The sequence below is a fragment of the Polypterus senegalus genome, chromosome 10, assembly GCF_016835505.1.
Source record: "Polypterus senegalus isolate Bchr_013 chromosome 10, ASM1683550v1, whole genome shotgun sequence".
Lineage (NCBI taxonomy): Eukaryota > Metazoa > Chordata > Cladistia > Polypteriformes > Polypteridae > Polypterus > Polypterus senegalus.
Genome location: NC_053163.1, coordinates 160,165,033 through 160,191,081, shown reverse-complemented (window position 1 = coordinate 160,191,081; position 26,049 = coordinate 160,165,033). Strand labels below are relative to the sequence as shown.

At 41.7% G+C, this 26,049-nt stretch overlaps 1 protein-coding gene across 7 annotated transcripts in view; it reads right to left on the bottom strand.

Annotated features, from left to right (window-relative positions):
- Nucleotides 1-26,049, bottom strand: part of nfic (nuclear factor I/C) — a 468,411-nt gene that overhangs the window by 92,294 nt on the left and 350,068 nt on the right. For 6 of the 7 annotated variants that reach the window (XM_039767143.1, XM_039767140.1, XM_039767145.1 and 3 more), the window contains 2 exons: nucleotides 10,856-10,984; nucleotides 7,346-7,530 (listed from right to left, as the gene is read on the bottom strand). In XM_039767143.1, the coding sequence (XP_039623077.1) occupies nucleotides 7,346-7,530; nucleotides 10,856-10,984 (314 nt within the window). The remainder of the gene's footprint in view (nucleotides 1-7,345; nucleotides 7,531-10,855; nucleotides 10,985-26,049) is intronic. The other variant, XM_039767144.1, reaches the window with a different exon arrangement.

The following is a 26,049-nucleotide window of genomic DNA, read 5'->3' as shown; positions in this document are numbered from 1 at the left end:
GCCCTACTTCCAAGCTGTTTTCCTGCCCATAGGAAAGACACTTGGGATACTTTAGGCATTGGAATCAATGCATGAAAAGATTCTGTGCTCATATTAGATGGCGCAGAGCTGAGCTGTTACACTGCAGTATGATCAGGAGGGGGTGTGCAGCCAGTTGGCTCAAGTTGCCAAGACTGACCGTGTTTGACTTTGCCTAATAACTATGGAAGATTATTTGTGCCAAAATGAATTGTAATCCAACATGTTAACTACATTCCAAACATGTGCATGTGATGAATTTAGTGTGGGCATGGTTTTATTGTTTCATAGCTATGTTATATGGGCTAGTGACGGTGGCACAGGAGACAGAGCTGGAGGTAGCAGACTTAAAGATGCTAAGATTTGCATTGGGTGTGATGAGGATGGACAAGTTTAGAAATGAGGACATTAGAGGGTAGCTCAGGTTGGACAGTTGGGAGACAAAGTCAGAGAGGCGAGACTGCATTGGTTTGGACATGTGCAGAGGAGAGATGAGGGGTATACTGGGAGAAGGGTGTTAAGGATAGAGATGCCAGGTATAAGGAGAAGAGGAAGCCTAAGAAAAGGATTATGGATGTGGTGAGAGAAGACATAGAGGTGTGTGGGTGTGACAGAGCAAGATGACAAGGACAGGAAGATATGGAACGAGATGATTCACTGTGGCGACCCCTAACGGGAGCAGCTGGAAGAAGAAGAAGAAGAAGAAGATGGTTTTATTGTTTCATAATTTAACACATATCAGACAAATGATCGATTGCTTTTCACCACAGCATGTAATTTTTCATGCCATTTGAAAATGTAATACAAAAGCATATTGCATTTTACTTCATGTCCATAAATCGCACCTCACAACTAAAAAGAAGAAAAAGTGGCTGCTCCAAGTGTATTGAATTTCAATTCAAGACCACCACTTCATCATTAATTATGCCAAAAGTGAATATCAGTCAATTGTCCAATCAGTGTCAAGAGGTGGGGCATGCCAGTCTTGAGTGTGTTCACCCAGCACTAAAGAGGGCGAACAGGCAGTTGATAAGGCAGTTAATACGCCGTCTTATTGAACACGTGGAAGCTGATGATGGAAATGACTAGTTTACTCTCGTCTTTGTTGATTGGTTGCTGGAGATGGCCAGAAGCGGCAGCAGCAGCAGAATTTCTAACTGCTACTGTAACATCCTTAGAACACATTCAAGAGCTAATGGCCTGAAGCATGCAGATAATTAACCGGGGTGTCTGTGCACCAATATTCCGCTAAATATGGGCCATAAATACCTGCAGATGGGGATGCCCATACAGACTATTGCTACACTTGACTTATCGGTCAGGACTAGTCGAAGAAGAATAGCACAGCAGCATATAAGGCAAGCATAACACATTAGTTGGACAATTTAACACAGGAATGAACTTTCTCAGCGAGATCTTAAACATACTCGTCACCGTTTCGGTTAATCACTCCACGTTAATGAAATGTCTGCTCGCCAACAGAGCACAAAATTGTTTAGCAGTAGAATGTCTCTTATCCCAATTGTTGACTCCACTTGCCTCACTTTTTGATGCTGATTGGTCATTTGATTATAATCTGCTTTGGCTGATTAATGCGTGGTCTTGAATCGAAATGCAATGCACTCCAAGCAGCAATTAAGAAAAATGCAATATTTGAATTGTAATACGCAATCTACGGATATGATTTTGTATTGCATTTGAAACTGAAAAGAAATTTGCACCCCTTAGTGAGAAGAAATCGCTCCTTTGGTTTATTATGTTGTTAATGATGACACCATAAAGCTGTGCCAAAATGAAATGCACCACCTGCATATGCATGGCATTGCAATGTAATTAACACATAGGCTTGTACTTCATTTTCGCGCACGTAATCTTCCATGATTAACTGACTGTGAACCCCAGGGATTCTGCTAACTTGAGTTGTTGTTTTCCTTTCCTATGTTGCAAATGGCCAGAGTTCAATGCTAGTATTAATGGACAGATATTGTTAGGTTTCACTTTTGTTATTCAGTGTGGAAGTGACTGTGTTTAAACAAATCTGTACTGTATCTTTATTTATGTGTATTACAGAATTAGTAATTTGTAAAGTTTGTAATTGCATTTACCTGTGAATGTATTACAGCACCCTGAGTCTACACTCAGTAAAGAGCATCAGACAAAAATAATCTGCATATATATACTATTATATAAAAAAACCCTGGGATGAGACGAGACTTTTTCAGAGAGATAATTTCAAGTCCCTTTGTGCCAAGTGATTTAACCAGGCCGACGGTCCACTCATCTCTCATTCGTGTGAATGCTATTTTCAGACACAGTTCCTGTGCTCTCAGCTCTTATAAATTTTTACGTTTTCCTCATTTTAATACAAGACATACAATCTATTAGTCTCCTTTGATGTAGTCCTTTTCTGGACAATAATTTTATACGTTCTAGATGAAATGTCAACGACTAAGCGAAGAAGAAAGGGCCAAAAGCATTGGAGAGAAAAGGATTCAAAAAAGAACAATAATAATCTAAGTGCAAATTCGGAAAATAAAGAAAGTAATAATCAGCGCGGACCACATGGAGATGAAAACCTAACAGGTCCAAGTGGGGGCGAAAAGACAAAGTAGAACGTCGTAAAGAGGTTCAAAAACGTTGGCGCGATACACATGCAGAGTAGGTTAGTGATTATGAAAGTACTAAAATTCGAAAGTCTCAAAAAACTGATATTAAAGATCATATTAGCATTAAACAAACAGAAATTATTACTCGGTGAAATAACGGAACAACGAAAAGAGATTGAATATATGGACATAGATGATATGGCAGAAGTATATAGATATTGTTTGGCTTTAAAGTTTAAGTCGGAGACTTGTAGATCGTCTAATTCGTGTTGCCATCAGGGAAAAGTAGTGTTTCTTCCTAATGAAGAGGTGTATCCGCGAGAAATAAAAGATTTGTTATTTTGTGAAAGTGAAATTCACAAACACTACAGGCAAAATATCCGCATCTACAATAATCTGTTCACGTTTGCATCATTCAATGCTCAAAACGTAGATTTACACGATTCAGGACCATATGCTATGAGAATCTGTGGTCACAAAACAATTAAAGTTACTACAGGTTTAATTTCAAAGAAACCACAATTTGGTCAGGTTTATATTTATGATCACGGAGAAGCGATGCAACATAGAATCGATAAGAGTTAAATGATCGGACATATTAGAAATTCTACAGCCAGTAATGGATACAAATCCATACGTCCAAAAGTATCAAACTTTACACGAAATTTATCTGAAAAACATAGACAAAGAAGTTTTCTTGAATTTCTATATGAATCTGAAAGATCACGCTCACATATATAATAAACCAACATGTGATGAATTGTCAGCAATAATAGTTTCGAAAGATGGAAATATTAAAGACAGAGTTGACATTCTTGTTTATCCAAAGGCACAGTGCGATTCATCACAAGCGGCAGATCCGGGAAATGACGAATGCACAGGGCCCGCACGGGGGTTGGCGAATGAAGTGAGCAAGGGGACAGAGCCCCCTACTATATAAATAAAACAAACTAAACACACTGAATATACATACACACATATGTATTCAAACACACCCAATACACACATATGCAAATAAAGAAATGCTTTCCTGTACTTGCACTAACACTAAAAAAAATTCTTAAATCGCAGAAATACAATAAACACAATAACATCATATAAAGGAGCAAATAAAGTTATCACAAGAAAAACACATCTGTAGTGGTAATTCTGTCCATTTCATATCATCAATATGTATGTCACACATACTCTGCTTACTTAGTGTAGCTGTCTGTTATTCCAGATGATCAGGCATACAAATATAAAAGAACAGTAGAAGGTCCCACCTATGTATTAGTATATTACACATTTCTATCTATCTTATGAATAATATATATATATATAATCTATCAATCATACTGTGCCTTTCCTATTTATCTATTGTGTGTGGTGGGCAAAAAAAACAATGACCTACAGACACCAAACAGGCAACTCACAAGGGGTTTTACTTACAGGAAGAAGGGTTCCAGGAAGGTACAGGGCACGGGTTATATGAAGATAGGACAAAAAACACTTGCCATTTTAAAGCCTGAGGTCACAATTTTTTGTCATTAGCCTACATTTTCCACCTCCTATTTACTATCTAACCAAGGGTATTTTGGGGGGGGTGGGGGGTTTATCCTCTCCTTTATTTCCACTTTCATGCCAAGCAAGCCCCTACCTCCACTTCACTCCTGACTCCAAGCTGACCTGACTGAGGGAATGTGGCTTCTATTAAAGTGTAGTCCTTGACTACTTCTGGAGTTATGGCCACCTGGCTGATCAATGGTCACTCCCCCTTGGTTGGTATAAAGCCATCTACTTAAAGGAGTAGGAACACCTATGTTTGACTACAACTTGAGTGTTACTTCCTGCTGCTCCCTTGTGGACAGGATCATTAATAGGTGGTCTCAAGTTCTCCTTTAGCCACCTTCACTTCTCCATCCCAAACAGGAACTTCAGATTGCTCCTTTGCATTCCATCCAGGCAGTGGCACTGACCAGCTCCCTGGACACAACATAGACAGCAGATTGACTTCCTGTCTAGGGCAGTGGTCTCAAACAGCTCCCAGATGGTACAAAAAATCTGCAGTGTGTCTCTGTGCCATGCTGACAATCAGACTGTCTATCCATTGCATACTGCCTTTCACTCTATCTATCTATCTATCTATCTATCTATCTATCTATCTATCTATCTATCTATCTATCTATCTATCTATCAGATAATGCTTTTCTTATATCTATCTGTCTATCTAATCTATCTAGCTGTTATATGGTACCTTTCATCTAGCTATCTGTCTGTCTAATCTATCTGTTATATAGTGCATTTCGTCTATCTATCTATTTATTTATCTATCTATCAGCTGCCATTTAATATGTGTTGTATATTTTAGGGGTGCAGCTGTCAATGTGGTCAGTGACTTTCGGTGTTAACTATTTTAATTCTGAAGGTTCATTTCCTCCATGTATTTGTGACTTGAATGCAGTATGTATAAACATGAACAGTGAGGCTCCATCACCAGCTTGTCAGCTTATTGTTCTTATCTTTAAGGTTTCTCCGAACTACCAGGTACTGAAATGAGGCAAAGCAGGGATAAAACTTTCAGTTTTGGATGGACAGGCTGACGACAGCTGTCAGTTGAAAAGATGGCAAAAGGATGTTAGCCATTTGGATGAGACGCCCTTTTCAAGAGAGTTGAAAGGAGCACAATGTCTAAAAGACCTTAGGCAGATGGCTATTATGGGCAAACTATGTCTTTGCTGCATTCAAGTGTCCCTATGCTGGGTTTTGTGGTATTCAAAAGACTTCAAGAGGGACCACTTTCTGTTTGTTTACACTTAATTTCAAACCCAAAAAGAGTAATGGGGAAAGTTGGAAATACTTCAGTTCACGCTGACACAGCAAACCATAACAGTGAACATTCTCCTTGGACCGGCAGGCTCAGTAGACCAGAGAAACCTATGAAGATGAGATGTCCTTGTGAGCAAAAGTAAAAGTGGCAAAGCAAAATATGACCGGGTGACTCTTAAATGTTTTATTCATTGTGAGAGCCTGGAGGTGCAGAAATTTCTGACAATCTGCCGCTTTGTTTCCCATTGTAACTTTTACCAGAGTTAAACTCTTAAGAGGCTTCAGCCCCATGTGAAGATGTAAACTCTGCTTACTTAGTGCCACAATTTGCCTTATAGGAAACATTTAGCTGTCTGGTGAGGAAAAATGAGCTGCACTGCTCAGCCTCTCCAGGTGAACAAAGCAAGGTGCTCACCTTTTTAGTCACAAAAGTCACGTGACTTACAATAAAGGCCAAGTTTGACAGCAGTTACATTCCTCAGTCTCCCTGGATATGCTATGCTAGGGTACTGTAATGAAGAGACTTTGCCTGATAGTAGAACCTCGGGTTCAGAAGAAGCAAAGTGTATTCCACTCTGGCCATGAAAAGGTGGACAAGTTATTGGTCGTTGTACACTTAACTTGAAGTGTAATGGGGGTTTGTCAATCCTATCCACTTCTGCTTTATGGATTTGGAAGAAGCTCCTGACTGTCTAGCCATGGTATCTTGTGGAAATGTATTAAGAACAGGAGGATGTGGAGTCACTCCTGCTTGCTATCTTGTCTCTGTGTTCATGGACTTTGAAGTTGTGCTTGTGTCCTTAGAAGTAAATCAAGATTACTCATAGTGGGCACTGGATTGCTGTTCATGATTTTTACAGACACACAAGAACGGCACAGCTGAGGTTTGGAGGGCATTAAGTTTGAGGACCTAATGGGTCATCTCTGCCCTCTTCATCTCTCTTCAGTTTGCAGAAGATTCTGTCCCCCTTGATCACCTCAGATGATGATCTCTGGTCACACTGGGATGGTTCACAGCTAAACGTCAATACAGTGAGAATGAGAATAAGGATCTTCAAATCTGAGGTCACAATCTTGTCCTCACGGTCCTGTTCTCTTCATGCGAGAGAAGAACAGCTGCCTTGGGTGGAAGAGATCAAGTACCTCAGGGTCTTGATCATGAGTGAGGGTAGAGATGCCCGAGAGACTGACCAATGAATTGGTGCAGCAGTAGCAGTTTTAGAAGCACTATGTGGTGAACAGGAAGCTAACTTCACGGATGAAGCTTTTAATTTACCGGGCAGTGGCATAGTCATGAATTCTGGGTGGTGAGCGAAAGAATGAGAATGCGCGTATGAACAGCCAAAATGAAATTCCTATGTGGGGTTACTGGGCTCACCCTCTGTGACAGGCTAAGGAGCTCAGCAGTACATGAAGACCCTGAAGAACAGGCATGTAGTTCTCACTGCTGCCTCCTATGGGTTGTGTACTGGGTGTGGTCTACTGGGATAAAGAAGGGGCAGATCTTGGACATGCTGGGGAGATCTCAACTGTCTTATCTTGACACCATCTGGGTATTCCCCTGGAAAGGCTGAAGAGATTTGTGAGGATTGGGACACCTAATCAGACCAGGGCAGCATGTCGTTACTGCAACCCTCACCAGGAAAAGTTGAAGAACAAAAAAGAAGTTAGTTATTTATGAGAGAGAGAGAAGGACAGAAAAATGATACTGGTTTGGAATTTAAGAAGACTCATAGACTTTTACATACTTACCTGTCATATATCGTCTAGTCTTCTGTTTACTGCAATTAACAAGAGCCATGCTACACTGCATATCATGTGATCATTCTGCTACACAAGCTGCCATTATGTACTGGCCCTACCGTATCTAACTCAGTATCTGCCTTTAGGAAATAAACAGGCATGTTGCTTACCGGTCCAGGCTGCTGACTCGAGGGATCACAGGCGAGTGATACCAGGTCCTTCAGAGGATCTTGTGTGCTGAGATGGGGAGGATATCGTATTGCCGTGTGTGGAAAATATGAAGACCCCGTCTGGGGCAAGATGGAGGTGGTGGGGAAGTGTAGAGATGATGATGGGTGAGGACTTCTGGCAATAGCTGCAGACAGGAGACAGAAAGAAAAATATTTTTTTCACAAATGTATTTATCGCTGAATGTTTAATAATGAAAAAGCAAGTATTATAAAAAAAATATCTGAGGGCAGGTTAATCACCAAGTGTTCACATCTAATCAGAGTTTACACTGACACATGTACACAGAAAAGGAATTAAACCAGACTGGAAAAGAAAGACCAAGTGCATAGAGCTCCATGGATCACCCAGTGACTGGTTGGCAGAATCCAAACGCTGGTCTGAACCTACAGGATCGTAAATGGCGTTGCCTTTAACCGTCTCCAGTCTTTGGTATCTCTACATATCCCTGCAAGAAAACTCCATTTGACCTTATTTGAGAAAGGTCTCGCTGCAGACCTCCAGTGACAGACCCCTCTGTGTGTGTTCAGGAGCCTGCAGCTGGCACAGGTTCTCTTGAGTCCATGTGAGTAAAGCATTGGTTTGGTGGATAAGCATTTGTGTGCATGTAAAGGCAGACATGGATGCTGAGCATACACAAGTGTAGCTGTCTTTCTCTAATAAAACTAAATGCCATAAATTAACAAGTATAGGATTTTAATAACTAAAGATTACTCTTACTCTTTCTACATTTGTAATGTAGTGGAAACCTACGTTAAGCTAGTTAAATTATGTGTGTGTTTAAGTAGTGAATATCTAAAGGTCCTCTTAAATAAACTAACAAATATCAAGATTGAAAGAGGAAAGCACACACTGAAGAGCAACAACATTAAGTGAAGCCCAATGATGGACATGTTTATTTAATGACAAATTGCCTGTCCAGACTTTGGGAGGCCTAGTGTCCTTAGTGGAAGGCAGGCAGTAGTGTGGTGGTTAAGGCTTTGGACTGCAAACCCTGAGGTTGTGGGTTCGAGTCCCACCACTGACATTGTGTGACCCTAAGCAAGTCACTTCACCCACCTATGCACCAATTGAAGAAAAAAAAAAGAAATGTAATCAATTGTACCTCAAATATCATAAATCACTTTGGATAAAAAAAGCGTCAGCCAAATAAATAAATGCAGGGGCACGTTTCTTGCTGTTACAGGGCAGGTGACACACCTCATGAAACAACACGTATGCACTTATCTCTAACGTGTGTTCTCCACTGTCCCCCACCACGTGACACGGTCTCTGATCATCCATCCTACTGTCAGGCTTTTTCTCTGCAATCAATAAAAGTCCATCCTCATCTTCAGGATGGGGCTAATGTTCCTAAAAAGCACTTCCAAAAAAAAACCCTGGCCAAACACCAAATCTTTAGAAATAAATAAAACATTTATTCTCACAAAATAGTCTTCAATAACAATGAAGCTCCAAGGAGCACACGAAACAAAGGAATTGCCCAAAAACACAAAGGCAATCCAACACAAACCAAGTCCAGTAATGGGTTAAAAACAGAGTACGCCATAATACTACTAATAATAATAATAATGGTGCTCACCATGAGCACTGTATTGAAAAGAATCCTGTAATAATAACAATAATTCATGTGCTAACTATCCATCCATCCATTTTCCAACTCGCTGAATCCCACCATTGGGTCACGGGGGTCTGCTGGAGCCAATCCCAGCCAACACAGGGCACAAGGCAGGAACCAATCCTGGGCAGGGTGCCAACCCACCACAGGACACACACATGTGCTAACTATGAAAGACAAAATATGAACTTTGTAACAGTTGTTACTGTAAAAGGGACTACTGTGTATGATAAAGAATTTTGTAATTTTGTTAGCGTAAAAGGCACTATATTATAAAAAATCAAGTTCTCGTCATTAAAGATGTTCTATGATAAAGAACTACTGTTGTAATAATAACTACTAGTGGATGCTAGGAACGGAACACGGTGAGAAAGGAATTCAGAAATCAAGAAGAAAGAAATACTTCTTGAAAGACGCAGTTGTGAATAGGTGTTTTGCTGGAGACGACAGAAAACGAGTCGAAAGATCTAATCTCAGAAAGAGCTTGAATTTCAGCTTCACCACCATAAACTGTAGATGTTGCCATGTACTGATAGTACTCGTGACTTATTGTGATAACTCGACTTGCGTTGCGAAGAACAACAGGAAGAACGTCTCCAAATCTGTCCCAATGTGATGCAACGAAATCTACTGCCCAATGTCGTAGTGAGAGTGAATTGCCTTCGTCAACCGTTTGTGTCAAGAAATAACTCACTGATAGGAACAGGCAGTTGCCGAATCCCAGAATAGATATGACGTTGTACAAAAACCCGTCGACAGAGAAGATACTCTCATTCATTTTATAACAAAGGCTTAGAAAACAACCGTCTCAGTATAACGAAAATAGCAAGGCGTGAAACCAATGGCAATGGTGGAGAGAGTACCTTCCTGTAGCAGGCTATGGAAAAGACTCCCAGGCGTAGATATGGCCGAAGTGAAAGGTCACGTGGACAGGCTAGATATCGGGTGGTGACATAACACCAATGGGGTCATGAGAGAGGAGCAGGGAACACGGTAGTCTGAAGGAGGAATAGGACTCGAGAAAAGTGGCATAGGGTTGTATGAGAGGCTGCAGGCGGCATGGGGAAGGGTTTGGAAGAGGACAAATAGGAATTGAGAAATGCCGTGTAGGCTGCGTGTGGGCGGGACCGGGTTTGAAGAGGAAGCAGGACGAACCAGAAGAGAAATATATATAAGAGATACTAATAGTAATGCTCAACATGAGCACTGTATGTTAATAACGGTGCTTACTGTGAAAGGCACTATATGATAAAGAACTTTGTCAAAGAGCTCACTGTGAACCCCCTGCAGGACAGCCCACCACGCCACAGTGTCCTGTACATAAGACACAGTTTTGCACTGCTAATGCACCCCCTCCCTACATTCACTATTAAAGGCACTATATGACCGTATGGAAGGCACCTGACTTCTGACCCATGGATTTTCGGGAAGCCTTCTTCTGGCTCGTGTACACCTTTTTTTTTTAGTGTGACTGTTCACCTTCAGATTGTTCTTTTCTCACTGTAGCACCTTTCATAGCGTCCATAAAGCACTTTGTGAAGCGATTTGTCCACATGAGAGATCAGATCTGTAGCCTCCATCTCAATGTGTGAAGTGCAGGGCTCTGATTTTTTCGAGACTCTCTGCATTCTCAAATGTCAAAGGCATGCAAGACAAATCAACGCGGGGGCCACGGTGTGCCGAGGCAGTAGACTGGCTAGCAGAACCCCCCCCCCTCGCCCCCCACCCAGTTTAACATCCCGTGAACTCCTTGTTCTGGTGTCACAACATGTCTCTAATCAAGAGTGAAACTGGCCAAAAGCGAAGTGAGAAGAAGGGGTTGGATGAAACTCACCGCTGTGCACAGCGATGACTGGCCGGTGGTGCTGGGTAAAGCTGCTAACCCGTGGAGAGCTGTCCTGTGGAGACGGGCTGTTGAATGGGGACTTGTCCATCTCAGTCTTCTTCACTGTGGGAGAGATTCCTGCAGACCGAGACAGGGCATCAGCATTACAAAACTGCAGCAAGACAGGCACAGAGAAACCTGAGCGTGAATCAATCAACCTGATATAGCGCCTTTCACGGCAAGCCCCACAAGTGAAGGTACAGGCATGACTCTAGAGCTCCTGCTGCAGAAAAACAGAAGGACTTTAGCGGAATCAGCCTGTGGGGACAAGTTCTCATTCATCAAATAAAATGGCAGAGAGGCGAGGTGAAGTTGGAGTCTGCGGGATGGGGGATGTGCCGTCGGCCATATTTAGTTTAATTAATTTAAATATGGCACCTCTTCCTGGTACTTGGCTCAGAATTCTATGTGAAGTAAATGAACCCCCCGCAGAAGAGCAACACCAGCACTTAAAAGAAGAAGAAGTACGCCCTCTAATTACACACTTACATAAAGTATTTGGACCCCTTCACTCAGTTCACATTTTGTTATGTTGCAGCCTTCATTTAAATTCACTTTCTCTCATATCAAGCCATACTCAATACTCCAGAATGACAAAAGAAAACAGAATTTTAGAAATGTCGACATATGTAAAAAAAATTAAAAACTTAAATATCCCACTGACACAAATATTCAGGCCGTTTACTATGACACTTGAAATATGGCGCAGGTGTGTCCCATTCCACTAATTATCGCTGAGATCTTTGGTGTCCACCTATGGTCAATTCTACTGACTGGACTGAAAAGGAATGGCACACGCCTGCCTGCTGAATTTCACAGGAGAGGAAAACACAAGACATGAGGTCCAAGGAATTGTCTGCAGAGCTTAGAGACACAATTGTATCAAGGCACAAATCTGGAGAAGGCCACCACATTGTAGGTTCCCAAGAGCACATTGGTCTTCATAATTCTAAAATGAAAGATGTTTAGAACAACCACGACTCCTTCTAGAGCTGGCCATAAGAAGGTGGAAGAAGGGCTTTGATAAGAGAGGAGGCCAAGAACTCGATGGTCACACTGGCTGAGCTTCAGAAAATCTTTGTGGAGATAGGAGAATCATCCCTTAGAACAAGATGTGGCAAAAAAGGCACCTAAAGGACGCTCAGACCAGGAGAAATGATACTCTCTGGTTTGACAGAACCAAGATCAACATCATGTCTAGAGGAAGTCAGGCACCTGTGCAAAACCATCCCAATGGTGAAGCATGAAGATGGCAGTAGCAGGGACTGAGAGAAAAATCAGGGTTGAGGGAAAGCTGAACGGGGCAAAGAACAGAGACATCCTTAATGAAAACCTGCTCCAGAGCGCCCTGGACTTCAGACTGGGATGAATGTCCACATTCCAGCAGGACAAAGCAAAGACAACAAAGGGGTGGTTTAGGGACAACTCTCAGAGTGTCATTGAGTAGCCCAGCCACAGTGTAGACTTGAACCCAACTGAACATCTCTGGAGAGACCCGAGTGTAGCTGTCCATCGATGGACTCCACGTAACCTGACAGAGCTTGAGAGGATCTGCAGAGAAGAATGGAAGAAGATCCCCAAATGCAGGTGTGTGAACACCCTGGGCTGGAATCGCTGCCACTGGGGCTTCAATAACTAAGCGCTGAACTGACTTAAGGCTTTAATTACTTGTGTCCATGTGATTTTTCTCTTTTTAATTTTAAATAAATCTGCTAGAAATTCTAAAGTCCCGTTTTTGCTTTGAGTGATGCTTGATGTGTGAAAAAATGGCTGCAATATAACAAAATGTGACAAAAGTGAAGGGGTTTGAAGACTTTCTGAGTGCACTGAGGGCACCTGCGACTGCAAAGTGGTCTACTGTTTAGTGGGTGTAAGCTCACCTGGGGCATTGGGTGCAGTGCTGGTCACCACAGTGGCACTTGAAGAGACATCTCAGGACTGAATGTCATCTTCTACTCTGTCAGGCTCAGAGAATTTAAACTGTTTAGTCTCGAGTAGAGGAGACTGTGTGAGGACATTCTCAAAGCCATTGATAAAGTAGATCCAGCAGAGTTCTTTCAACTAAATGACGAATCCCATACACAAGGACACCAGTGGATGTGCATTTAGGACTGAAGCAAGGAAGCACTTCTTTGTTCCAAGGGTTATGCGAACCAGGAAGAAACTACCAAGCCATTGCATCAGAAACCTTCACAACATTCAAGAAGTATCAGGATGAGATATTGGGACAGCATGGCCATTAGCTAAATAAACAAGCATAGTCTCCTGTTGCTTGCCAGATGTCTGCACGAGCTGAGTTAGGAAAAAACAAATAAGCAGAAGAGCTCAGACACAATGGCCGAATAATGCTGTTCCTCAATGGCATGGAAAGTCTACAGCTGTGACTTCTTTATAGCCTGTCGCCTGTGGTGGGACTCAAATAGCTGTGCTTAGCCAGCTGCTCTTTGGCAATGAAACACAGAGTAGCCCTTTCTGGACCATGACCACAATTCAGTGGTGAATAAATTGCCGGACTATAAGCTGAGCCGAGGATGGGACTGCCGTTGTGGGTGGGGTGACTGGTGGTGTCGAGGGACGGGCTGTGTGGGATTATTGTATTGAGTGGTGGCAGCAGGGACAAGCACTGAGGTAATAAAATATCTACCTAGGCGACCTGCACAGTGTTGATGGTGCCAGTACCACAGTAGCACACGTCCCTACTAGCATCTTTGTCATCAAGATCCCTACTGTCTGCTCACCTTTCCAAACTGCCACATTTGTACCCTCACTCTTTCTGGTCCCCCTTTCCTTTCCACTGGCTACCTTTTTTTTCCTCATGCTCGTTTAGTCTGGGCACGTTTCCCAATAAGTTTTAGCTTACAAAAGCTGAACCATGACAAGGGCATCAAACTTAAATCCTGGTGGGCCGCAGTGTCTGTAGGTTTTTGTTTAGTCACTTTCTTCATTAGTAATCAATTACTGCTGCTAACGGAACACATTGCTAGGCATGTGTGACAGTCCGGGTTGTCTGCGGCTGCCTTAACCCACTCAAACCCAGGACCGTCAGTAGACATGAATCAAGATGAGCCATTTACAGAACACCATGCAATGCCCATGTCTGTGTTTTTTTTATTTATTTATTTATTTTATTTTTTTCTCCAGCTGTCTGGTGTTTTTTTTTTTTCCTGTCCACCCTGGCCATCGGACCTTACTTATTCTATGTTAATTAATGTTGACTTATTTCTATTTTTTATTGCGTCTTCTATTTTTCTATTCTTCATTTTGTAAAGCACTTTGAGCTACATTTTTTTGTATGAAAATGTGCTATATAAATAAATGTTGTTGTTGTTATATGCCATGTGGGATATGTAGGAGCAGTTAATGTTGGTGAAGCACCATCTGTTGGAATTACAAATGCCATGCATTTCATTACTAAAATGTTTGAGATGCACCATCTTTTGGAATGAAAGACATTACATAGCAACCAGACAGGCACACAGACATTTATCCTTTTATGAAGGTGGACTAACTGTGCTACCCATCTAAGACAGGTTGAAATCTAAGTCATCAATATAGACCTAAGCATTAGCATTTGCAGTGCAGCATCTATTGGAATGTATTTTGTAACGTGTTTATAAATAAAATGCATTGTGTTTGTTATTCTCAAAGATGGCACAACACAAATACTTGTAGTAATAAAATTCTTTACTACAAATGCTTGTGATGCACCATCTGTTGGAATGGAAAATGCAAACCATGTGTATTATATGCAATTTGGAATGAGATTCATGAAAGCAGAGTTAATGTTTGTGACGTGCCTTCTTTTGGAATGATAAATGCAATGTATTTTATTACAAAAAATGTGATGAGCCATCTTTTGGAATGACAGAGGCATAGCAACTAGATGGACACACAGACAGACACACAAACACTTATCCTTTTATTAAGGTGGACTAAGGCAGTGTCCTCAAACAAGTGCAGTACAATCAGTCTTCTTCAATAGATCATGTCAATAAATAATCCATAAAAACAGTGTCAAAATGGAGGTTAAAAAGCCTAATAAATAAATAAACCAATGAAGCAGTTAAAATCCCAAGGTTAAAACTGTCAGGATTTTGTTTTAAACCTACCATGACCCCTAGTGCCTCCTCAGCTCAACGTTATCGGCCTCCTCAACATGAGCAATCATACTTCTCTTTAGCCACTGGGGTACCCCCTGCCCAGCTTGTGTTCTTACCATCATCCCTTGGCGTCAGCAGGGGCCCCATGAGCCCTGCTCCTGCCTCCTGCCCCCATCCCTCAAGCATCTGCGAGAGCCCACTTGGAGGGGTTGATCACTTCTGCTCCTGGGATGCTCAACAGGAGTGATACTGCCCCTCAAACGCCAACTGAGGAGTTGTAGAGGACTCGCTCATCTCTGGGGTCTCCCCATCACGGCACTAGATCCGTTACGATCCTGACTCGTTTTCCGTTATTCTTCCCTTTAACCTGCAGGCCTGCACCTATACTTTTCCCTTTTCCTTCATCAGGCTCCCTTTTATATCTGTGGATGAGGCAACCAAATTACCATCTATGAAGTGCCGATGAGGGACAGTTGACCTAATTCAACTCGCCTTCGCACCGAACACCACAAAGCCACACCCACAGACCCCAAGACGAACTGCTGTTTTAAGCTTGTGCTACCATTGACCCCGTTCACCACAGAGTGTATGCTTTTAAAATGAGAAGACCCTACTGCAACAGCCATGTCCAGGTGTCTTTCTGTTTATCACATATGAATCGGCTGGTACCTTGAAAGTGGTGAGACTGATAGGGGCGTCTTGTACCCCAAACACAGAAAACAACGACGCAATACAACCCATGGTCCATCAAAGACTTTCATTGTTAATACTGATACTCATTGTCTCTTCTCCACACTTGTGCCTTCTTTTTGCTCTCCCAATTCCAGCTTACCTACTCAAGGAGGACACATAGACATGATATGGGCATGAATGATGTCTCATAGGTACAAATCTCAGAGCAATGCTATGGTGAAATGACCTGAAACATCCACACCTGGGGTGTTTAAGTCCATATGTTGCTCCAGGCTCCTAAAGCTGCATTTAAACTGGGAGAAAAAAGTGGCTGAATTCCAATGTTTGGCTCAGAACAGTCACAGGGACAGGAGTGCAGCACTGAAACGTGAAGGAGCACTCGGTCCTTCTGTCACTGGACAGTGTAGCGGAATAAACAAAAAAAAAAATAAAAAGGCAATTATGGAATAACCAGTCACACAGAAGAGTGAACCAGTCAATATAAATGAGTCACTAAACTGAGACAAAACAAATAAAACAAACAAAAGCCGTCTAACTTTTATGCAATACAATTTTATCAATTTATTTTTTTTCAATAACATAGCTATGGTTTTTGGTTTTATTTTTTTTAAAAATGGCCTCATTTTTTCAGACTGGGACTTTTCCAAACAGCACATTTCCGGGCAGCTCTTTCAATTTGTTTCAATAAACAAATACTGAAGAACAAACAGGATTATTAAGGAGCTCAACGATCCTGCAAGTCGCCAGAGCCGGCCAGTCCGTAAGGCGATATAGGAGGCCAACTGTTGTCTGAGAGCTGACATTTATGAAAGTTAAGGGGAGCGCACTCCAGACACCAAGGGGGACAAACGGGTCTCAAAGTCTGATGATACTGAGCAGGAAGCAGTTACCAACTGGGCACTGTTTATAAAAGATAAAGTGTGCGTGTGCTCCTTAAAGTCCACGCTATATACCGAGTGGCACCGATGAGAAAGCATTTGATAAGGTGCCACAGGAGAGGCTGGCTGTCCAACTAAAAGATGTGGGAGCTCAGGATGTGCTGCGCAGATGGGGACAAAATTAGCTCAGACACAGGAAGCAGAGGGTGATGATGTGAGGAGCCTCATCAGAATTGGGTGATGTTAAGAGTGGTGTGCGGCAGGGGTCAGTGCTGGGGTGGCTGCTACTTTTTTTAATATATACGAAGGGGTGTCACACTAAAGTTAGAAAATGGGATTTATCAGAAATGGAACGAACCTTCACCAAACTGGTGCTGTCATTTCTCAATGTCGTCTCCACCCTTCTCAATGCACTTGTGCCACCTGCCTGGAAGTGGATGGATTCCATCAATCGCCACCACTCCTGCACCGCTTTCTTAACGTTGTCATCTGTCTTGAATCGACGACCACCCGGATGTTTTTGGAGTGGTCCTTAAAAAGCTGGAAATCACACGGTGTCAAATCTGGTAAATAAGGAAGATGTGGCAATACCTCAAACTTCAGTTTCTCCAGACAAGCCTTGGTATTCTTAGCAGTGTGTTTTGGGTGGAGCGGACATTGTCTCGCAGCAAAAGACAGCTACTTGGATGGAATAGCAGGCTTCACCTTGGCCTCCAGCATGTCACAGTAACCTGCACTAGTGACTGTAGTACCCCTCAGCATGTAGCGTTCAACAATAACTCGGGTGCACAAGACAAAACCTTTTAGTCTGCTGGACCAGGCTCTTCCAGGCAGGTGGCACAAAGGCACTGAGAAGGGTGGAGATGACATTGAGAAATGACATTATCAGTATGTTAAGGTTCATTCCATTTTCTAACATTAGCTTGACCCCCCCCCACACCCCACCTCCGTATAAACAATTTAAAGAGCAATAAAAGTAACAAGTTGGTTGAGAATGCAGATGGTACGAAGATACAAAACTCACCAAATCATCACAGAGAGACTTGCACAGCAGACAAGCTTGGGTAGATTTGTGGACAATGAAATTTAATGTCAGTAAATGTAACATATTACACGTAGGAAGTAAAAATGTGAGGTGTGAATACACAATGGGAGGTCTGAAAATTGAAAGTTCACCTTATGAGAAGGACTGAGGAGTCCGAGAGGACTTGACACTATCAACTGCCAGACAGTGTCAGAAGCCATTAAGAAGGCTAACAGACTGTCAGGTTATATAGCGCCTTGATGTGTGGAGTACAAGTCACAGGAGGTTCTGCTCAGGCTTTATAACACACTGGTGAGGCCTCCTCTGGAGTCCTGTGAGCAGTTTTGGTCTCCAGGCTACCAAAAGGACACAGCAGCGGTAGAGAAGGTCCAGAGAAGAGCGACGAGGCTGATTATGGGGGATGAGTTATAAGGAAAGATTAAAAGAGCTGAGCCTTTACAGTTTAAGCAAAAGAAGAATAAGAGGAAATAAGGTTGAAGTGTTTGAAATCATTGAGAGAATTAGTCCAGTGAATTGAGACTGTGACTTTTAAATGACTTCACCATGAACACAGGGACACAATTGGAAACTTAAGTGTAAATTTCACACAAATGCCTCAAAGGGTTTTCTTCACACGGGGAGCCATAGACACATTGAACAAGCAACCAAGTACAGTACTGTAGTGGACAGGAAGACTCTGGAGACTTTTCAAAACTCAACTTGATGTTATGTTGTAAGAATTAAGTGGACAGGACTGACAAGCTTTGTTGGACTTAATGGCTTGTTCTCGTCCAGATTGTTCTAACATTTGTGCTACTGAAAGGAACTTTCACGCTGGACACTAAGGGGGTACACGTCATCCAAGTCTAATAATACTGACTACCCTCTGTGGACAACGAGAGGCAACATCTGTCCATCTCGCCTACGGCTCCAAATGGGCTTTGACCGGCAATGACAGTCGCTTTTCTCACTCCTTCTTTATGATCATTGGTATTCACACTAGTTGATTCCCAGACAGTTTGCATCTACAAGTTATAAAGTTTCTGAGCAGAATAGACAATGCAATACAAACCAACACATGACCAGGTCACCTGTGTCTATCATACGATTTCTATATAAATCTATAAAATTATGACACCCATATTTTTTCAGCATGCACAACAAGAAGTACACCAATGGTTCTTTTTTCCCAGTTTAATAACTACAGGAGAACCTCTGTAACTGAATGACAAAATGACGGCAATTTACTGACATGTCAATTTACACAGGCCTAGTTTGGTCCTGGGTTATTTTTAGTGGACTTTTTACAGAATTTAAAAGTCTCTGTAAGTTTTACAGAGAAGTGAGTGCACAGTCATTGAAAAATTACTGACAAGAACGAGTTGGATGAGATTAAATTAACAGTGGTCCTCTGGTAAACATTACTTTACCTCACCTCCTGGTATAAAATCTAATTCCATTTGAATAGGGCTTTAGACTACCCTTTTTTTTTCACAGCGCCCCATGATGGTTTGTGAGGCCCGTGTGACATCACAGAGCTGTAGCAGCCCTGCACAGAATGTGTATTGTAAGATTGCTGCTCAATCTGCTTCATACATGCGTGATGTCATGACTTGATCCAGGCTCATTTGCACCCTTCATGCACTTAAAAATAAATAAATAAAACTTGCCATATTTTTATTTGATGGGTACATTATCTAACTATAACGAGAACATTACGAGTACTGCCAACGGATATATAACACTGATCACACGCAGCATTGCAGTCAAAAGCAGCCTTAAAGGAGGCGCCACCTCTCCGAGTCAGAAAACACTTTTGATCTGTGAGAGAATAATAATACTAATACTAATAATATTAAGAAGACGAAGAAAAGATTTATTACTATTTACAAGGCATTTCTGTATCCTTGTGCGAAGCAAATACACAGATGGACTGGAAACAAAAGTGATGTTCTAGCTTCACCTGGAGCCACAACCTCAAAGAAATGAACAAGCCAGACTGGCACTGCCACAATGTCTGCTCCAAGATTGGAATGCTGTGCGTGCAATCATATTTTATTTATTTAATTTTACTTATTGCTAGTTTGCGGTCTTTTGTTGTATTTCGTTTGCGGTCATTATCGTCTGTGTCTATTGTTATTTAAGGTGTACTGGTGCAGTGGGTAGCACTGCAGCCTCACAGATCAGAACACATTTTTGGCCACAATAATAATTTTTTTTATTTATGCAGTTTTTTCACAAATTAACGACTCATTTGAATATACCAATTCATTATTTCATTTGTTATTGAATAATTTCCCTGTTTTTAATTAACACGTTGACTGCCACAGTAATAACATGTAAATTTGTTCCTAACGTTATCGTAAAATGAGGGTGCTATTTTAATATACAGTAATCCCTCCTCGATCGCGGGGGTTGCATTCCATAGGTGAAAATCCGCGAAGTAGAAACCATATGTTTGTGTAGTTATTTTTATATATTTTAAGCCCTTATAAACTCTCCCACACTGTTAACATTATTAGAGCCCTCTAGGCATGAAATAACACCCTTTAGTCAAAAGTTTAAACTGGGCTCCTTGACAAGACAGAGATGGCAGTTCTTTCTCACAATTAAAAGAATGCAAATATAACTTCTCTTCAAAGGAATGCATGTCAGGAGCAGAGAATGTCAGAGAGAGAGAGAGAAAAGCAAACAATCAAAAAATCAATACGTGCTGTTGGGCTTTTAAGTATGCACACCGCGATAAAGCAGCCGCAAAGATGGGAGCAATGTGAAGGTAATTTTTCAGCAATTTTTTAGAGTAGCATCCGTATCTTCTAGGCAAACAGCCCCTCTGCTCACATCTTCTCCGTCAGGAGCAGAGAATGTCAGAGAGAGTGAGAGAGACCAAGAAAAGCAAGCAATCAAGCACCGCGCGGGAATCACATCGTATATCATTGAGGAGTTTTATTTAATATTTAATACATGTTCTGATTGGGTAGCTTCTAAGCCATCCACCAGTAGCGCCCCTTGTATGAAATCAACTGGGCAAACAAACTGAGGAAGCATGTACCATAAATTAAAAGACCTATTGTCCAGAAATCCATGAACCAGCAAAAATCTGTGATATATATTTAGATATGCTTACATTTAAAATCCGCGATGGAGTGAAGCCGCAAAAGTCGAAGCGCGATATAGCGAGGGATCACTGTACTTGTTAAAAGCATTTTGTTATTGGGCAAAACTTAACAATAAAAATGTATTGTCTCAAAAATTTGAGTTAATTCATAGTTGGCGTATGGCAAAGAAAAGTCTCAAAACCTTAAGTTGGCAGTCTATGTGTTAATTTGGCACAAGCTGCATACTATTGCTTTACTGTTAATGGTAATATGAACAAGGCTGCTTATCAATATTATTGAGCACTGATATTGTACTTACAGTGAATGCTTACATTGTGAATACATTTGAAGTTACAGCAGAACTTGTGAGTCGGCCTCAAACACAACGGAGACTCAGTTTAACGCAGCCCCTGTTACCGTCTGCAAAGGACCCTCACATTCAGCTGGAAAGCAACAGCTTATGGCATGCTTAGCACGGCAGCCTGAATTATTCAGTTTCTGCTAGACTTTGACTGATGGCTGACCACCATCCATTAGCTGCACGATTCAGAAGTTGGGCAGTAGTTAATGAGGGTCCGCTCATGAATGTTTCACAATAAAACCATTAGGTCAAGGGTGCTTTCTACAGTTCCTTGAAAGACTGGACTTTATTATTTTTTGAAGTTCTCGAAAGGTTTTTAGAATTGGTAGAATTTCTTGATATAATTTATTTTTGTAGATTGGTTTATTTTCTGTACATACAGTAGGTTTGGTCTCTTTATTACTGGTATCCAGCTGCCTACATTTAGCGCCAATGAGCCACTTAGCACCTTAGAAAGTCTGACTTACGGCGCCATTTTGGACCCACCATTTGTTCAGATCTCTGACTGGCCCTATGTTGTTCACAAAATGTACCGATCATTGCAACTGAAGCTGTGTGGGTCACCGGTATGTCTACTTTGCCTGTAGGGAGTCACACAAACTGATCTTGGCGTCTCAGCAGCTCCACACTGGGCCCGTGTAAGGCAGTGTTTCTCAACTACTGGATTACACAGCAAGTGGGTGTTGAGGATTGTTCTCATTGGTTCAGGAGTGGATCATGATGGCTCACATCTGGGTTGCCTAAGTTATCTACAGCGTTGTGCGATATGTTTCCCTGTTTCTAAGTAAGCTCATTTTACTACAGGGGTCCCTTGATGATGCTCGTTTCACCAAGGGGGCAGATTGCAATTGCTGCTAGTGAGTTGCCAATCATTTAAAAAGGCAAAACTGGGGCGCAGGACCACAAAGACTGAGAAAGTCTGGTGTAAGGAAGGCCGTGCAGGTCTAATACATAGGAACTGGCACTGTGGGACAGCACTGATAAAAAAAAAAAAAGTTATGTGATCCCCCAAGAGTCAGAAAACATATGAGACCCTGTGAGATAATAATAATAATAATAATAATGAAAGATATATTACTGTGGCTGGTACTGGCAATTTCTAGAACATTCTTGCCCTTTTGTTTTCCTATGGACCTCATACATATTTATGAATCCCCTCCACTTGTTCAGCTGTAAACTGGCGCAACTGTACTGTGTTCTGACAAATGGCACAAGACCACCAGCACATTTATAAATATCCACAAGTCATAAAGGTTACTGAGCGGCTAGTCTTACAGGAATACCCCAGCCAAAATTTAAATTTTTCTTATAAGTTAATTACCTCGCTTACTTTGCAGTGGCTGCTGTGAAAAATTTTAATCTCATGTTTTCATGCAGAATGGAGGGAGAAATATTTTTTAATCACATAACTGAATGCATAAAAGAAAAAAATGTGAAAAACATCCATGGAGAAACGAAAAAAAAAAAAGTCAGGTTATTTGTGTTGCATAATCCACAGCTCTGCTCTTCTGTTGTTTGCTCAAAACGTGCAAAACAAATTTCTTTTTCAGAGTCATGCGTGTGTACATCAACAGAAAACCCAAAAACTCATGGGAAGAAAGTTTGCAAACTGAAGACAGGTCTCTTGACCAATGAATGACGTGGACAGGTGGGTCTTCAAGTCAAAAATAGCCTTAGCTCCATTTCTGGGCCTGTGTAGACTGTAAGCCTGCAACTAGAGTGTAGGACTGGGCTGCACGAGGAGCTGATACCAGCCGTTCTGGTCAGACTTTGCTATTTGGGGCTTTTAGCCTTTTTTGAGATTTGGAATTGGCAAGATCATAACTGGTCCACTTTGAGGATTTGAAAGACCTAAATTAGGTTCCTATTATGTTTCAGACATAGTTTCTCCCGTGACTTGGGTTTAAAATGCTTTTTGTTTTTATTTTTTGATTCTTTTGATTATTTATGTTCATTATTTGGTTAACTATGAATTTATCAGTTTTGTCTACTATTACATTTCTGTGTACCTGTACTTGTCCCGCTGTATTCCATGTGTTTTGTGGATGTTTACCCAAAAGACAGGACCAAACAAGCAGCCTCTTGGGGTTCACTGCATGTGTTTGGTGGTTTAGGGGAGTTCTCTTGTGATTATTGCTTTGATTATTAACAATTCTCTGAATTTGTTTGACATCCTGCTCTGTTTCTCGACTTCTCTTTGGTTCTGTGCTTTTTAGGACTTGTCTATTGTGTTAAGACAACTCTTCCGGGCCTTTTGTGCTCCTCAGAGCCTTTCTTGTGCTACAAATCCATCTATTATCCAACCCGCTATATCTTAACTACAGGGTCATGGGGTTTGTTGGAGCCAATCTCAGACAACACAGGGCGCAAGGCAGGAAACAAACCCCGGACAGGGTGCCAGCCCACCGTAGTGTGTTACAAATCATTTTTGATCAATATTTTATTTTGCCCTTTTCAGTTTACAAGCCAAAGGTTGACAGACCTTTTCACACTTCCAGAAGCAAAGCATACAATATACAGTTAATCTACTTGGACTTTCAAAAAGCCTTTGACTCCATTGTCCGACCAGGAAGATCAATTCTAAAACTAGAAGCTGTAGCCAATCCGAGGTGACCAACAAAGCTGGATCTCAAATTTGGTTAACCAGCCATGGAGAGAAAGACTACAGAGAAGATGAGCATGGAGTCAGGTCATCAGTGGGGTCACTCTGGGGTCTGTCCTTCGTCCCTTATTATTTTTTTGGATTTATATTACAGACAAAGATGCCGGTATTGTTAGTAAAGTGGTAAAATTTGTAGATGACACTAAAATTGCAGCAATGGCAGACCATCGAGGAGGCAGCAAAAAGAATTTAGAAGACATCAAAACCAGGCAAACACTCGGAAATTTCATTTTAATGGAGAAAAGTGACTTAAAGTGCTACACGTGGGCTTAAGGAACATTAAACAGATTATAAATACGAGATGAGAGACAGTAAGCTGCAGGAAGAAACCTCTGAAAAGGATTAAAGGGATTATGTTAACACAATGTTTTTCATCATCTGAGCAATTTGTAGAAACAATTAAAAATAAAATAAAATATTAGGTTGTATCATAGAACTGCTGAATTGAAATCAATGGACATTCTGCTCAGACTACATAATGCAATAGTGAGACCACATCTGGAGTTTTGGTCACCGCACTACAAGAAAGACATAGCAGCACTTGAAGCTGTGCAGAGGAAAGCAACCAAGTGCATCATGGGACTTAAGTACATGTTCTACTCTGACAGACCCAGAGAATTAAATCGGTTTAGTCCAAGTAGAGGAGGCTACATGAGGTTCAAATCCTCAAAATTCTCAAAGGCATCGATAAAGCAGCTGAATTCTTCCAACTTAATGGTGAATCACATACTCAAGGACACTGGTGGACATTAAGGAGGAGTACATTTAGGCCTGAAGGCAGGAAGCACTTCTTTACATAAAGAGTTGTGGGAATCTGTAGCAAACTACCGAGACATGGAGATGAAGCAGATAATCTCCTGTAAGAAGGATCTGGATGAGACATTGGGGCAGCTTAACTGTACGCTAAACAAACGAACGACAAATGGACTGAATGGTCTCCTTTTGTTTGTCACACTTCTTAAGTTCTTATCTCCTTTTTTCCAAGTACAATTAGACATGCATTGAATTTGGACCTACAATTTAATCCATTTTATGGGATATGAAGTTTACCTAAAGTGTTAACATATCTACAATGCATGTTAATTTCTTGCAGCAATGCACCAAAATGACATTTTTTTGCTACATTGGACTATACTGAACCAAATCCTGAAACCCTTGTAGTTAAGACAGAAACCTTGAAGAAGGATCTGGATGAGATGCTGGGACAGCTTAGCTATTAGCTAAACAAACGGGCAACAAATGGACTGAATGGTCTCCTCTTGTTTGTCACACTTCTCATGTGACTTTCTACTACAGTTTTTTGGGACTTGGTGCTAAGGGCTTCCTGGTTCATGACAGTTCCCTCATAGCCTACTGTCCCCAGGACTAAGCCTGCTACAGTACATGCCCCTTAGGCCTGGTGGCTCTCCTTCGCTCTTCTAGTGCTCTAGTGACCTGAAATACACACAGGACTCCAGATGTGGTCTCACTAGTGCCACCTACAGACTGACAATAATGACTCTTGATTTATATTCAACAAATTTTTAACAATAAGGGTGGTAAGTGTAACATGAGGTACAGACACCCTGAGCTGCATAGGGGGCTACCGTACAACTGGAGAGGCCTTCACTCTCTTTAAAATTCATCCTTAAAGGCTGACGTGGGGCGGTGGGTTTAAGACAAAACAATGGGTGAGCTTGTCTGTGTATGTTTGTGTCTTGTTCCACTGTGGTCTCCTCACTGATTAGAGTGTTTCCTCCTCCAGTCTAATGTGGTGCGTCTACTCCTCAACACACAAAGCTTGATTTTCAGAAGTGATGTTTCCAGGACCACTTGGAAGACACCGTGAGTTGTCCGCGTGCCTTGTTCACTTTAGTGTGTGTAACAATATCCGTCCCAGTAACGCTTATAATGAAGGGCCTTTCAAAATTAGGACCTTACACAGAGTATTGAGTTTCTTAACATGTAATCACTGGAAAGCAACTGCATTTGCCAAATCAATCCCATAAGCCACAAATTAGAAACACAAATTCCGAAATCAACAGAAATTTGCCAGCTGAATGTTTCCTGTAGTGGTTGCAGGTGCGTCTGCCACAGTGCAGCGTTCTGAGGCAGGGCACTAATCATGTATCAAATAGTAGACCGGAAATCACATCTGATGGCTGACAGAGAGCAGCCGGACAAAACGGCAAGCAGCAAATCTTTCCCTTCACTCTTATCAACGCAAGAGGCTGAACCCTCATTTAAGAGAAGCTCATTAGGCCTGTCTAGACAGGAAAGGAGGTCCACTGAGCCTGCCAGAGGAAGTGGGGACTCTCTGTGGCACTGGGGTCACCAAGGGGCAGGAC